The 15,759-nt window shown below is 39.6% G+C and overlaps 2 protein-coding genes across 3 annotated transcripts in view; both read right to left on the minus strand.

Annotated features, from left to right (window-relative positions):
- The window catches only part of dars1 (aspartyl-tRNA synthetase 1), a 224,527-nt gene that overhangs the window by 45,972 nt on the left and 162,796 nt on the right, over positions 1–15,759 (minus strand). Inside the window, exon 1 of one of the 2 annotated variants that reach the window (XM_061724315.1) lies at positions 6,423–6,580. The exons of the other annotated variant lie outside the window; for it this stretch is intronic. Coding sequence (XP_061580299.1) covers positions 6,423–6,445 — 23 coding nt within the window. The 5' untranslated portion in view covers positions 6,446–6,580. Of the gene's footprint in view, positions 1–6,422; positions 6,581–15,759 lie in introns of those variants that run through there. 2 annotated transcript variants of the gene reach the window in all.
- On the minus strand, positions 9,428–11,652 carry LOC133446305 (C-X-C chemokine receptor type 4-like). The gene is made up of 2 exons (XM_061724314.1): positions 11,615–11,652; positions 9,428–11,069 (listed from the first exon to the last, which is right to left on the minus strand). The coding sequence occupies exons 1-2, from the start codon at positions 11,618–11,620 to the stop codon at positions 9,942–9,944; spliced, it is 1,134 nt and encodes a 377-aa protein (XP_061580298.1). The 5' UTR covers positions 11,621–11,652; the 3' UTR covers positions 9,428–9,941.

The raw sequence follows: 15,759 nt of genomic DNA on the forward strand, positions 1-15,759 counted from the left end.
CGATTTGACCAGTCACGTGATCTGGTCACGTTGCCGGCAGGGAAAAAAAGTCAACAGTGCCGCGTGTAACCCATCTACCATGGTCTCAGTGTTAGGGCTCGGCCAGGCGGGGCTTTATAAATATATGGGCTTTATAAATGTATTAAATATATGAGCGCGGAGTCGGCGTGGCGAGGAGCTGCACGCGCCGGCGGACAGTGGAATCGTGAAGCCTGATTTATGGTCCACGTTAAATTGACGCAGAGCTACGCCGTAGGGTACGGCGTAGCTCTGCGTTGGTGTAACGCGGAACCATAAATCAGGCTTGAGTCGCTGTGAGCCTGAACCTGCAGCCCGTCAGCTCATCAGGAGAGATTAAACAGCGGGGCTGCAAGTTGTTCATTGCTGGTTCGTTTTGTTAACTCTGAGCTTTGTTGGTTTGTTTGTTAGTTTGCTGGTGGTTTTTTTCCCTCTGAGATTTTTGAGTTATTTATGAAGAAGTTCTGAGTTCCCTGTGAGGAAGGTTCTTTTTGTTCCCTGTGGTAGTTTTTCTGTGTTTTTCTATTAAACTACACCTCGTTTTGGCTAAAGTTTAACCCGGTTTGGTGTCGTGTGATTGGGTTCAGAGAACGACCCATAACACTCGTGTGTACAGACGTGTGTAGACGTGTTAAAGGTTAAGCCACAGATTTGTTTTCTTTATTATTGTAATCTGTGCTTTAAATAAATCTGACATTGTTTATTATAAAACAGACTGATTTATTTATAGTTGAAAGATACATGAGAACAGGACCTTGAAAAAATAATCGCATATTAAATCGCAATCGTAATATTGAGGAAATAAAATCGCAATTAGATTATTTTCAAAAATCGTTCAGCCCTAATTTGAATGGATCCCCAGCCGTGCTCATGCATGTGTTTAACTATGAATGTGTATGAATGTGGCAGTGAATCCCTTTGCTTGAACACGTTGGTGTCTCTGGGCATGGACTTGTAGGGTTTACTGTCTCTGAAACAGGTCGAGTCAAACTGGTGCAGCAGTGAAGAAGTCTGAGAATTATTGAGAAGATACTCAACATATTAAGTAATCCTTTCATTTGGGTCATTTTTGACCATTCCAAAAGCAGCAGGTGTCTCAACTTGAAAGAGTTGGTTGGTATTACGGAAGCTGCCCTTGTTTAGTCACAGGAAATAACAAGGATCAAAGGCCAACTAGAAATAGCACTAAAGCCTAAACAAGGAAGAAAACCCGCAACATCCCAGTGGACTTCAAACAACAATTATCTACCTGCATTTCCATTACACTTTTGCGCAAAAGAAAATTGAATGCCTGAAAGTTGGATAAAGGTGGCGTTGCTGGAATCTATGTTTCCATTAATCGTTTTTTGATTAAGTGTAATTCTCAGGTTTCTGGAAATCAATTTATTCCTTCACACAATCAGTATTACAAATTAATTTTGAGTTAAGCTCCAATTTGTATTTATTAAATGACACACTGGATCTTCAGTTAGACCGGAAAAAAGCAGGATATTAATTATGATCACATACTTCGCTAAGAAATGCATACTTTTACTTTGGAAAGATGATTCCCCTCCAACTTTCAAGTTTTTTTTGATCAAATTTCAGTTTTTTTACCATTGGAAAAAGTAACTTTAGAAAAATACAACCGTGGTCATATTTTTCAAGAATTTTGGTTCCCATTATTCTCAAAACTGGATAATTTTTCCAAAGGTGACCAATGAGTATCTTTATTATCGAACTTGTGCCTTATATGTATGTATGTATGGATATATATATATATATATATATATATATATATATATATATATATATATATATATATATATATATATAGTTTGATATCGCTGTTGCTGCCATTATATATTTTTTTAATTTATTTATTTTTTTTAAATATTTATTTAATTTTGTTCTCCCTTAATGTATGTTTTGTTTTTGTTTTTTTTCCCTAGGGTAATTATGGGGAGGGTAGGAATGTGGGTATACGGTAATAGAAATCATGCATGTGAAAATGTGAATTGTGAAAATTATTGTGAAATAAAAAGATATAAAAAAAAAAATTATAAGAATTGTAATTCTCATAACTCTCTGTATCTTGTCCTGCAAGACTTCTCTTCAAAACAACGAAAACGGAAATCTTTACGTTGAAGAAAACGTCTTTAGTCTTTGATAAATGATTGCGATTGCCCCTACCGTTGTTGAGAAGATAGCCAGATGCTGAAGGCAGCGGATGAACATTTATATTATCATTTAGAGGCAAAGCCCATACGTAATGTAGAATGAATAAGTAGGGTTACAGGACAACCACGTCGTATTAATGAGGCCAAAACCAGTTGGAAACTAGATTGTGATTACTGAATTTTGATCACTGACCTGCTACGTCACCTACAGTGCTGCCAGAGACGAGACAATTCCATAAAGCGTTTCCATTACACAAATCTAGGGGTAATGGAAACGCATGACACCGTCACCATTATTCCAGGAGAAAAAGTTTAAGTTCTCAACAACCAGGTATTCCTTACAAGGTTGCAAGGGTAACACTTCGGATGTTGGAAATTAACAGGGTGGAACTCTTCCTTTCAGCCGCTGCCTCTACATTCCAGTGAGTCAGACATGGTAGGATCCACAGATTTATCAAACACTTCATAACACTTAGTGGCAATAACAGCACCTTCGCTGTTTTTCAGTCACTAATTAAATAAAAGAAGATGACATCAAAAAATAAAATAAACTAGAATGACAAGATCAACGTGAAAAGATCTAACAGTTTGTTTTTCTGTACATGGTAACAGTGGTGATGAACGAGAGCAGATTATTTAAATTGGTTTGTGACCTCACAGGTGTGAACAATGCCATCAACCTAAAAATTCCTGTTGTGGAGCCGTACCTGGTAATGGCTTCTCATATAAATACTATGCAGATGATACACAACTTGACTCCCCAATCTCTGCTCAACCCTTAGCTTGTCTCTCTGACCTGTCTGGAAGCTTCCACTTCACCTGTCATAGACTGAGGTCCCAGTTATCTCTGCCCATCTTTGAATCTACCTCAATATTGCATGTAATACTGTCCCTTCCACAAAGGTTTTAAAAAACCTGGCTGTCATGTTTGATGGCCAGTTATCTTTCTCTGAACACATTGCCTCAAGTCTCCCAGTCATGCCACATTAAAAAAATAAGACCTTGCCTGACTCAGTATGCAACTTAACTTCTGATAAAGCTCGACTACTGCAATGCCCTGCTAGTCAGCCTTCCAACGTGTGCCATCAAATTAGGACAAAAAAGGTCCAGAATGTGGCGGCGTCTCTGGTCAGACGTGGACATGTTACCCCCGGGTTCACTGACCTGCACTGGCTGCTAGAATAAAACAAGTCTCTGACACGTGCCTACAAGGTGATCTTGACGTTTATATGAACTTGATCTTAAAGGCTTACAACCCTTCGGGAGGATCAACAACATCTTCAGAAATCGTCTACAGAGGGTCAAAGTAGGACCCCACCTTCCATCACTCATACCCCTTTCCCACCAAACCGGTTCCAGGGCTGGTTCTGGGCCTGTGACTACGTTTACATGCAGTCAACATTCAGGTTATTGCTAATATTCCGGTTACTGAAACATTGGGAATATTCTGTTTACATGGTAATTAATCATTTGGGATATCTGGATCAAACCAGCGACGCATGGAGAACATCATGACGCAATTCCCGTCATTTCCACTTCTTCTTCCTGTATCCAAATTCAAAACTAATGCTGCTTCGTGCAACTTTTCTCTCACCTTCTTGTAAATCTGGCTATCCCGGTACTTTCTACCGTCTACAAATGCAGAAATGTTCATATCCTTCATTACATTTATGAAGTGATTAGTCTCCTCCTGGTCTTGGTTTCTCCGTGTTTATAAGAACTTCCTGGACTCAAAAGACCAGGATTCCTTGTGAACAGAGCATGTGCAGAAAACAAATTCCTGTTCCGTTTGATGGGGATATTCCATTTGGCGTTTACATGACCCAATATTCAGGTTTTAAAAGCAGTAACCCAGGGCTCATATTGGGGTTTTTAAAAAATATACGGGGGAGGTTATTAAGATCAACGGCAATAGCAAGACGGGAACATTTTCAAATAAGCTATGAGTCAGGTCCTGCTCAAGGTTTCTTCCCTCCTAAAGGGGAGTTTTTCTTGCCACTCTTTGGCTTAAGGTTTTTCTCCCACTAGGGGAGTTTTTACCTGCCATTGTTTATGTAATAACTGCTCGGGGGTCATGTTCTGGGTGTGGGTCTCTGTAAAGCGTCTAGAGACAACTCTGTTGTATTAGACGCTATATAAATAAAATTGAATTGAAAATTAAGCAACAAACTAATCTGGCAGCGAAGCAGCAGTGGTCTGAGGAGGAGACGACCTGTCTTTTAGCGATCCGGTCCACGGAGGTGCTGCGCCGATCAAGTCCGTATTACAGCAAATACCTTGTTTTTGCTCCAACTTTTCGCGTCAATGCAAAACGCAGCAACGTAACTATTTCAGGGTGACAAAATGTCCAAAAAGGTGTATTGTGCCACATCCAAGCACAACTCTTCTGCAAACCTTCATGTTACATGTTTAACAATTTGAATACCACCATATCAAAAAATATCTTATGGGTAAAAACATTTGAAGATTAAAAAAAATGACATCAATTTTTGCACGAAGTTCAGATGTGTAACACTAATACACGTGAGAGCTATTTCCACTAAAATATATTCCAATCCAACAGTTTAGCTTCCCGTTTTACATTTGTGAAATGTCTACTGTTGACAGAGCCATTCAACTTACTGGCAACTTTTTAAATCATTACTTTGAATGATTTTAGACTATGCCTTTGCCCTATTACGGGACACAAGATTAAAAGCCATTTGTAATATCTAACAGCTTTATTGTGGCCAATAACTGATACTGCCAACACAGACGTGAATACAGGAATCTTAATCAGGTGTATAATCCAGGTGCCATAAAGTAAAAATCCAGTCCAGCAGTTGTTCCAACCATCACTAAACCGGCTCCTAAGAGTCTTCTCATCATACTTAGAATCTACACTAGATCTTCTCATGGTGCTTTCAGTCACTACTACACTCTCTGGAATTCCTCTGCAGGAACTAAGGTCTGCTCCAACAGTGCCCTCATTCAAAAGCAGAATAAAAACTTACCTTTTTGCACAGGCATTTGACTAAACTCTACATGGTTGGCTGGGTGATCGCACTTTTGTTAAAATGGAATTATGATTGTTATTATTGTTTTTCTCTTGTCATACTTGTTATCTATTTCTGTTATTGTAAACTTGTAATTCCATGCTATGTGAAATGTGCTTTATAAATACATTTGCCTTGCGGCACCTGGATTATACACCTCTGGAATGTGCTTTAATGTTTTTTTGTTTTTTTTTCCACAAAATCAAAAATAGTTTTGAATCAATCTTAAATTAAGACCAATTTTGAAATGGGGTCAGTCTCAAAGCACCATTAGTCAAATCATTTTCTTTACATTAAGCGGATATTTGCTCATTAAAACATGTACCTGTGGATCAGCCAGTACATTTAAAACAGGTGTTTCACTAACAACCAACTACAGGACTGTCTCAGAAAATTAGAATATTTTGATAAAGTTCTTACAGTTTAAGAAAACTCAAATATCCTATCTCAAAAAATTTGAATATTCTGGGAATATTAATCTTAAACTGTAAACCATAATCAGCAATATTAAAATAATAAAAGGCTTGCAATATTTCAGTTGATTTGTAATGAATCCAGAATTTATGACATTTTTGTTTTTTTAATTGCATTACAGAAAATAAAGAACTTTATCACAATATTCTAGTGTTCTGAGACAGTCCTGTACATGCAGTGGAGCAGCTTTAGTGATGGCTGGAACAACTGCTGGACAGGATTCTTACTTTATGGACCTGGATTATTATACACCTCTGTTAAAGGGCTTTTGAATCTAAACGTAATAGTTAACTAAAGTATATTGTATTATCCTGGATAATGTAAATACATTCAGAGATAACTGATGCCTCAAACCCTAATCCTGTCTCAGTTTGTAACTGTAAAGTTATATCTCAAGAACAGGGGAATGTGCATACAGGTGGGCTTTACCAAACCAGTTAAGGGTTGGGTTTTTACTGCTTCATCTTGTGTATTGTTGTATATCCCTAGCGTTTAAAATATGTTCAGTTCACATGAGGGAAACTTCTATTTTTAGTTAAAACTGTCGGATGATGCAACCTACTCCACGTTCGCTCAATCTGATTTATGGTTCCGCGTTAAATCGACGGCGTAACCTAGGGCGTAGGCTCTGCGTCGGTGTGACGCGGAACCATAAATCAGCCTTAACTCCAGCCACAGTCCTGCGGCTTTAGCACTGAGAACTGAGCTACTACACACAACTTTAAACGCTGCTTACCCCTGCATGTCCTCTTTAGTCATGGCGATTTATTTGGTCTGACAATTACGAGGAAATATAGATATCTAAACGTGTATAGCAGCACAGATGAATAGGGAGAAACCCTGGATCAGCTGTTCGGAGCATGGACGGGACCGGAAGGAAGGGCCTGTGTAGCACCGGGACGCTCAGGATTCCGGTGGGAACAAGTGCCAGACTGTAGTTCCGGGAGACTTCCGTCCGTCCGGCCGGTAGATGGACAGAGTAGAGCAAATATTCCTGCCGTAAACACAGCAGGGAAATGGTATAAACTCAAGTTATGTTCTTAGAAGCAGTACTCGAGTTGTAAAAAACAATCAGGGGGGACGGTGGGTTTTATCATATGGGGACAGATAATTTGTGCTGATTACAAATAATATAATATATTACAAATAATAGCAGTGACCAAAACACCTGCAGAAATACTGCAGGAATGACATAGCAGCAGTTAAATGCAGCCTTCTGTAAGCTTTAAATATCCACTGGACTTACATCAAATACATCAAAACACAACAATAAAAAACACTTTTCTGAACTTATCAATATGACTCTGTCCTTCACAGGATAAGTAACATGGATCACTGCAAAAACTCACAATCTTAACAAGAATATGTGTCTTATTTCTAGTTAAAATGTCTCATTTTAGTAAAAAAAATCTCATTACACTTAAAACAAGACTCATCAATGGAAAAAACAACAATTTTCACCTGTTTCAAGTAGATTTTCACTTGAAATAAGTAGAAAAATCTGCCAGTGGGACAAGATTTGTTTTGCTTGTAATGAGAAGATAAATCTTGTCCCATTGGCAGATTTTTCTACTTATTTCAAGAGAAAATTTACTTGAAACAGGTGAAAACTGTCAAATAAGTTATTTTTCTGGTGTTATTTTTCTGGTGATGACTCTAAATGTTGAAATAGCAGTAAAACCACATTCATTGATGAAATGACATAAGGGATGGAAAGGAGGGATGGCAGTTTTACAGGGGGGGATGATTTGGACCGTTTTTATTTCAGGGGGGATGATTTGGACCGTTTTTATTTCAGGGGGGATGATTTGGACCGTTTTTATTTCAGGGGGGATGATTTGGACCGTTTTTATTTCAGGGGGGATGATTTGGACCGTTTTTATTTCAGGGGGGGATGATTTGGACCGTTTTTATTTCAGGGGGGGATGATTTGGACTGTTTTTATTTCTGGGGGGGGTGCCACCCCCCCCTCATCCCCCCTCAACTCCAGTATTGTATGTAATGCATATAAACTGAAATCAAAGAGTAAATAATCAATATTCTTTAATGCGGCCATTTTATTTTATTTTATTTGAGAATTTCAGTGTTTCTGATGAAAACATGCATCACACTAGGAAACTGCATGCCTGCCTGATCTTTGCCTATCTACATGAAAGTTAGTCTAATGTTGAAGAGTTTAGTATGGAATGTTGGTAGCTCCTGTTAAGTTCAAGTTTACGGTAGCTCTTTAACAAAACAGTTCATAGAAATTTATTTTCGCCATATCTGACAAAACATGATATGAATATAAGAGATCCACAGATCCAAAATGTCAAACCAATGCAGGAGGTGCATCTGTATTTTAAAGTGCTTTTTAATGCAACAAGGTGCAAATCAGGTTGCAAATCAAAAGTTTGGATCACTTTATTTTCTGTTACTTCCTCCTGTTCAGCATCACAGAGATTGGCCGTATCCCAGACTTTAGAAAGGCCACTAACCTAACACACAAGTTTTGACTTTAAGAGAAATTGGAATTATCCCGAGAAAGGTTTTATTGTAGATTTGCAGATGCCAACTCAAGGTTGAACCATGAACCCTCTGGGTTTAAGTCCATCGTTTGTTTCTTCTTCTTTCTTTCTTTTACAAGGATGAATTGTTTTGTTCACATTAGAGATTATAAATGATGAATCCTAAAAATGTTTGCAGGTGGGAGGCAAGCAAAAGAAATGTGTGAAGACTATATTTTCCCATCATGCAGACATTGGATTATAATAATGCATTGAATTAAACCCTAATGGGACTTATTGTTGAAAACATATGAAATCCAGGGATGAATTAGCTCAGTCTTATTTTACAAGTCACTTTCAAAGAGGTGTTTAATTTACATAAAAAGTGTTTAACTGACATTTATTGGAGCTAAAGCAAGGCCTGCTCTTTCTTTTCAGGACTATATTTAAACTCTTTTTAACATAGTTGTGGTTGTTGAATTTACTAGTGTTCTTGCTAACTCTACATATCTTTTCACCAAAAGAATTGACCCCAGCCCATGAATGAAGAGTATATGGACCCAGAGCAGTCTGATCCGGAGACGTTTGCCAGCATGAAGGAATATTAAGGATTCCAGGTTTGTATGCTAAGTCAGGATCATCTTGGGTCCATTTGCACCTGAAAAAACAGTCACCTCTTGTTTCAATGTGAGATACCGTTGCCCCAAAATGCCCAATGGGAATCACCTCACTCCTTTTCACACATGTAAAGACATGGAAATGTCTTTTCCCTTAGACTTTGGGAAGAATAGCTGTGCTGCTTTGTTGTATACGAGACCTTTGCATGGCTGCATTCACTCTGACATGTATTGTTGCTTGATTCCTTTTGTTTTTAATATGAACTCCATTCTGTCCATGGTTAAATCTATTCTATAGCATGAGTTGTAGATGAAAAAGCCTTGAGAGCTGGATGTGGGGATGTGTTCAAAATGTGCCATTATTATTATGTCTTATGCTGTTACTATCTTATTGTAGCAGATGCATCACTAGTGCGGTGGGGGTTAACATGCAAATGTCTTTAAGGAGCCATATGGCACTAATTGTAAGGTAAGATCTTATCTTTGGTCTTATGGCTGCTTAAGATACAAAATGAACAGATGTTCTTGCAATTAAAGGGCTCTCCTGCTCAGTGCTTCTGCTTTTTGTCATGAGACTCCCCAGGTTACTGACCCCACTGGTTAAACACAGTCAAACTGACATTTAAGAGAAACACCTTTTTATTTTTACATCAAAAAATATATATCAAATTGTAAAAAAGCACAAAAAAAAAAAGAATAACAAAAAAAAGCAGCTTGCAGTTCCCCGATTTTTACAAATATCCAGTGTGAAAGACAAGAAATAAATAACAGCTTTCAGATAATCACACCCCTTAAGTGCGAACACACTAACTATGTACAGGTTTATCAGAATTCAGCTGCCAGTCCTGGAAACAGCACAGGACGACACGTGAGTGAGCTGTAAGGATGAGAGCAGACGTAAGGGTGAGAGGAGGGACAACAGATCACTGAACAGTTGTTGCATGAGGACAGATCTCTCTTACAGAAAGAAAACAGAAAAAGGAAAAGTAAAACCATCACAAAAGACAGTTGCATTATTCAAGGCATAAAAAAAATTAAATGTACAAAAAAAAAAGTTTGTAACAACTGTACAAAATGTAGTAAATATTTAGAAATTAAATTTTTACTTCTTTTGCCTCCTCGTGGCATCGAGGCAACGACTGAAATTCTGATTTAACTTGACAAGACACTGGAAGACTCAGACTCGGTCGACACGGATGAAATGTGGCCTCGCTTTTTGGTCATAAGAGTCACTTTTTGGCTGGATCTGCTGCCGAGAGTCAGTGCACTTTTGGTGGCGTTCTTAAACTTGGCTCCCAGGAAAGCGTAGAGGATTGGGTTCAAGCAGCAGTGGAAATACGCCAGAGCCTCCGTGATAGAAATCCACTTCTCCACCGCCTGCTGCAGCACGCAGGTGGGAGGGACCACGTTCAGCATCATCAGCGTGTCCAGGAAGATGCCGGCGCAGTAGGGCAGCCAGCAGCCGAAGAAACACAGGATCAGGATGACCGTGGTCTTCAGGGCTTTCTTCTTCAGGGCCTGAGCTCTGGCCCCCTGCGACAGCTTGGCGATGATGATGCAGTAGCAGACGAGGATGACCAGGCCCGGCAGCACGAAGCCCACTAGGATCTGCTGGAAGCGGAACGCTACCGTCCAGTTGAGACTGCTCTCCACCGGGTAGATGCGCTGGCAGATAGTCCTGGACTCGGCCGCGTCCTCGTTGTCGTCCCTGAAGAGGACTGAAGGGCTCACGTCCTGCTTCCGTGCAAACACCAGGTCGGGGACGGTTAGCACGGCGGCCGGCAGCCACACACCCACGTAGATCACCTTGCTCGCCAGCAGTTTCCTGGTGGTCTGGCTGTTGGTGGCGTGGACGACCGCCAGATATCTGTCAAAGCTGATGAAGGCCAGGATCAGCACGCTGCTGTACAGGTTGACGGTGTAGATCATGTGCACGGACACGCACAGGAATTGTCCAAAGTACCAGGTCTTGGCGGCGTCCACCGCCCAGAAGGGCAGGGTGAGCACGAACAACAGGTCGGCCACGGAGAGATGGAGCCGGTACTTGTCGGTCATGTTTCTCACTTTCTTCTGGTAGCCCATGACGATGACCACTAACAGGTTGCCGACTATCCCCAGGAAGCAGATTATTCCGTACACCGTGGGGAGGAAGATCTTGTTGAAGTCCTGGCTGAGCGCCGTGCCACACGCCTCCGGGAAGAACGAGTCAAAGTCTCCAGACCCATCCGAGCTGTTGTCAGTGATGTTGTCAAAAAATATGCTTTCAAATGTAAAGCCAGGCTGAAAGAGAGAAAAAAAACTTTCAATCAATCAATCAAATGACTTTATTTCTCCGTTAGGAACTTGGTTTGTGTAAAAGCATCAGCATCAGTGTGTGTACAGTTAACATATGTGACTAAAACAAACCACACAATCAATGTAAAGCAACAATCACAAGTACTGCTTAGACTTACATGCTGTAAACCACAGCATGGATAAAATAAGAGAGAACAAAGAGATACAAATAAGTCCCCCATTAAGTGCATAATAAATACATTAAAGGCAATGATTTTAAAAATATGTTTAAAAGCAGGTACAAAAAATAAATAGGTGTTTATGAGTGTGATGGATGGCATGGCTCTGTTTGTCCTGAATGTTAGTGACTTTTAACATGAGGAAACAGCTACAGTTCAAACTCAGGCATTTGTTGAAAAGTAGGAAAAAAGTATTTACAGAGCAAGCTTCTCACGTTTGGATTCCTCTTTAAAAATGACAAAATCAGAAACTGAAAAGCAAAATCTCCCCCAACCGTGTGGTTAGTTTGAAAAAGCAGAATCCAGACTCACCTCCATGTTTACTGTGGACCCTTCAGGTAAAACAGCAGCAGCAGCAGGACTGGGAGGACTGGGAGGCTGAGCCGGGCGAGTGTATAAGTAGCGGGGGCCCCTCCTCCCCCCGGGGCCCCTCCTCCCCCCGGGGCCCCTCCTCCTGCAGGGGCCCCGGGGGGAGGGGACCCCATATCCATCTCTCCTCCTCCTCCCATGGAGCTGCTGCGATACGTCAACGTCGCCGCCATATTGGATGTTCAAGACTGCGCTGTAAACTAATACAAGTAAATGGACTTATTTTCATAAAGCGCCTTTCTACAAAGAAATGTATGTTTTACGTCTCATTTATTCATTCACACACGCACTAATATACCTGGGAAACAGTTAGGGACCAAATATAATATATTTAATTTTCTCAGATGGCAAAAATAAGAACTTTATTGATCCCACATAGGAGTAATTCATGTTGTATCAGCTATAGAGAACAAGGTAGTGCTGAAAAACAATATATATCCCCCTCACAAAAATAAGAATGTTATTTGTTGTCTGAAAAATGGTTCAAATGTTATTTTATTGTCTGAAAAATGGTTCAAATGTTATTTTATTGTCTGAAAAATGGTTCAAATGTTATTTTGTTACTTGAAAATTTTAAAATATGTTTTATTGATGAGAAAATATGTTTCTCTATCTTTCTTATTTTTGTGAGGGGGGGGATATATATTGTTTTTCGGCACTACCTTGTTCTCTATAGCTGATATAACATGAATTACTCCTATGTGGGATCAATAAAGTTCTTATTTTTGCCATCTCATAAAATTAAATATATTATATTTGGTGCTTAACTGTTTCCCAGGTATATTAGTGCGTGTGTGAATGAATAAATGAGACGTTAAACGTACATTTCTTTGTAGAAAGGCTCTTTATGAAAATAAGTCCATTTACTTGTATTAGTTTACAGCGCAGTCTTGAACATCCAATATGGAGGAGACGTTGACGTATCAGCAGCTCCATGGGAGGAGGAGGAGACATGGGTATGGGAGGCCCCTGGGGCCCCCGGGGGAGGGCCCTTCACCCCCCACCCCCCACCCCCGCTGGGAGGAGGAGCCGCCGGGACACGCGGTCCCCAAAACAGCCTCACTATAAAATAAAGCCGCACACAAAAGCGGCTCCAGGGGCGGGACGCTGAGAAACAAACCCTTTTGTCTGCAGAAAAAACCCTCAGTCTGTTCACTACCGAGCATTATGTCATGAAGCAACTCACTCATCTCTACTTCTTTACACTGTTTGACGTAGAAATGTTGACTATTTGACGTAGAATTGTCAAATTCAACGCACGAATCGGCACAGATTACTTTTGTAATACTATATTTGACCCGGTCTTTGTACGTTTTGACCGTATAGAAAAGTACATTGTAAGAATGAGATGTACCTGCTGTATTCTACTGCCCTTACTTTTTAACAACTTGTGCTTTTTATTATTTTACCTCTTTTCTTATCATTTTATTTAATTTTATTTGTTTTTAATGTTGATGTAAAGCACTTTGGATTACCTAGTGTTGAATTGTGCTGTACAAATAAACCTTTCGGGTTTGTCTTTGAAAAAAAGAGGTGCAAATTATCCACAAAGAATTTTGACGTCAATGAAAAAATGTGAAGAATGGAAGTTTCAACTTAAAAAAAAAATGTATTTGCATGACGCTTTCCCCTCAAACAGCCCATCAAATATAAATATATAGCACACTTTGCTTTTTTTTCTTTAGCACGTTTTGGTAAAGCACCCACATAAACTAGATTACTATGCTGCAACAAAACACCACGCTTGCAGCAGGAGTATGAATGAGACAACAGGCTTTTAAAGTTGTCCCTCCAGAAAAGGTATTTTGCAAATCGGTGCAATTTTAGGATTGTAGAAACTTTTCAGCTTAGCACCCTTATATATTTTGCAATTCTCTCCTTCAGTTTACCTTTCTCTGCACAGAGCACTTCCTGTCTGCTAACCGTTTCCATCAACGGAGACCAGTGTTTATCCACATTCTGTCACTTATCAAATGCTCTTATGTCTGTTCTCCTGAGTGCTAAATGAACCTCTATGGATTTAAACATAAATACCCAGTCGATAGTGTTAGATGTGTATCTGTATCTGTGTGGTGAACGGCGGTGCCAGCCCTCTCTGATTTCAGTTAGAGCAGTAAAGAATCCCCACCCTGCTCTCAGGCAGGCTGGTAGTTGTTTGAAACTCAATATCCTCTATGTGGTATGCAAATACCACTCCACGTCTTTGATATATGAGAGTAATCTGCATCCCTCTCCCCACACATACAGACTTTTCAGTAGAAATCATTTACCAGACAAATCACAATCACCTCTAAATATGTATAGAAAGTGCCTGTTGCTCGGTAGGTGTGGGCTAGATGGAAGTGTGATTTTAGTTCAGCAAAAAGAACTTCTTTTTAGAACCACAGTGGAATTTGAAAAGCACATTTCCCATTTGCTGACATGCCAACATCAGCAGTGTGCTGCAATATAAAGCATAAATAAATTACTCATCAAATTCAGGGAATCTGGGTACAAGGCTATTTCCAAGGAATGAATGATAATAATTCTTTCTTTTTTTTAAAAAAAAAGGTAAAAGAATTTTCTGATATCCAAAATAAATGAACATAACATGAATTCCACATGTATACACATATTTTGATTCGCACAGTTTGATTTGCTGTAGGAAAAGTTCACAATGAAGTTGAGAGGGAGGTGACGGTGACAAATAAATTAAATAACTGCAGCCAAAATGATTATTATTTTACAATAACAACAGTGCACTGAATACTTTATAATATAATTAGGAACAACATCTTAATGGCACACAAAACAACCCTGATAGTATGTGTGGAAGTAGACACTGAGGCTTATCAAAGTATTTGGATTACTGAGGCTTATCAAAGTATTCTGATTACTCGTGCAGGAGTTTTCCCCAGGACTCCTGAGGAGAGGAGACTCTGGGAACCGGCAGCAGAGAAAGGCCACTGTATGGGTAAGATTCTCTTATCAAATCCCTTCAGGTGACACTTTTATGCTTATTTGTCTGCGAGTGTGTTATCTGAATGACACACAGTATTTCATTTTCTTTTACTTTCTTTTCATCACTTTCAGTACAGAAGGGAAATCCCACCGCTTTTTCTTTCGATGGTGCAAAACATGTCGTTTTTATAAACGACATGTTTAGTTCCATTTCCACAAAGGCTGTCCTAAATGACATGAAGAGGCATTTTCTTTTTGATTTGATGAACATTCAAAATTCTTTGGGGACCCTGGGAGATGCAAGTTTTCATGTTTTCTTTGCATTTTAATTGCCAACATTTTGTTTTTACAGTATAATTCACTTCTATACCTTTAAAAATACTAACATTCTAACATAACACCCAAACATAATTGTCCCCTCTTTCACAATGTCTCTTTTCATATTTGTGGACCTTTTGTTTACATGGAGCTTATAGTTTCATGTATTTCAACAGAGCAAATTTCACTCCCCTCATTTCTTTTTTAGCTGCAGCTTCCCATCCGAGCACAGGGATTCAGAACGCTATCGGCCAGGAATACAAAAGATCTGCAAGCTACTTTGAATACAAATCCCAGCACGTGTGAATGGCAGTGGAGGGCCCTCCGCTGAAGAATGGCTTTAGAGAGGAGGAGAATGGCAGGAGATAAAAAAAAGAATGAGTAGAGCTGCTCCGTCAACAGCAGCTCTCCAGTTCCAACTCATCCCGGCTCCTCAGCCAGTCGGCGTGGGGTAATTTTTCATAATGATAGCCCCATCATCATCAAACATGAGATGAGGGAGACGTTGGGCGTTGTCCATAAAAGCACAAAAAGATTTTGGTAACTCATAGACCTTTAATCTTATGTCTGGGCACAACCCCCTCCTCTGTATTTTCACAAAGTACACGCAAAGGCAACCTGTATACACTTGCAAATATATGTTAAAAAGAGAGGAAAATGATTAGCTTTGATTTGGTGCATCTTCAGCATAATATCAGATAAATTTACTTGTACAGTATTAATTACACAATCCAAGTCATGTAAACAACGAGTTTGTGGCATAAACTGTGTATTATGGCCTCTGAAATGTTGGCGCTTTCATTGACTGTTGATGATTTGAATGCTTTCCT

The sequence above is a fragment of the Cololabis saira genome, chromosome 6 (assembly GCF_033807715.1).
Source record: "Cololabis saira isolate AMF1-May2022 chromosome 6, fColSai1.1, whole genome shotgun sequence".
NCBI classification, from domain to species: Eukaryota; Metazoa; Chordata; class Actinopteri; order Beloniformes; family Belonidae; genus Cololabis; species Cololabis saira.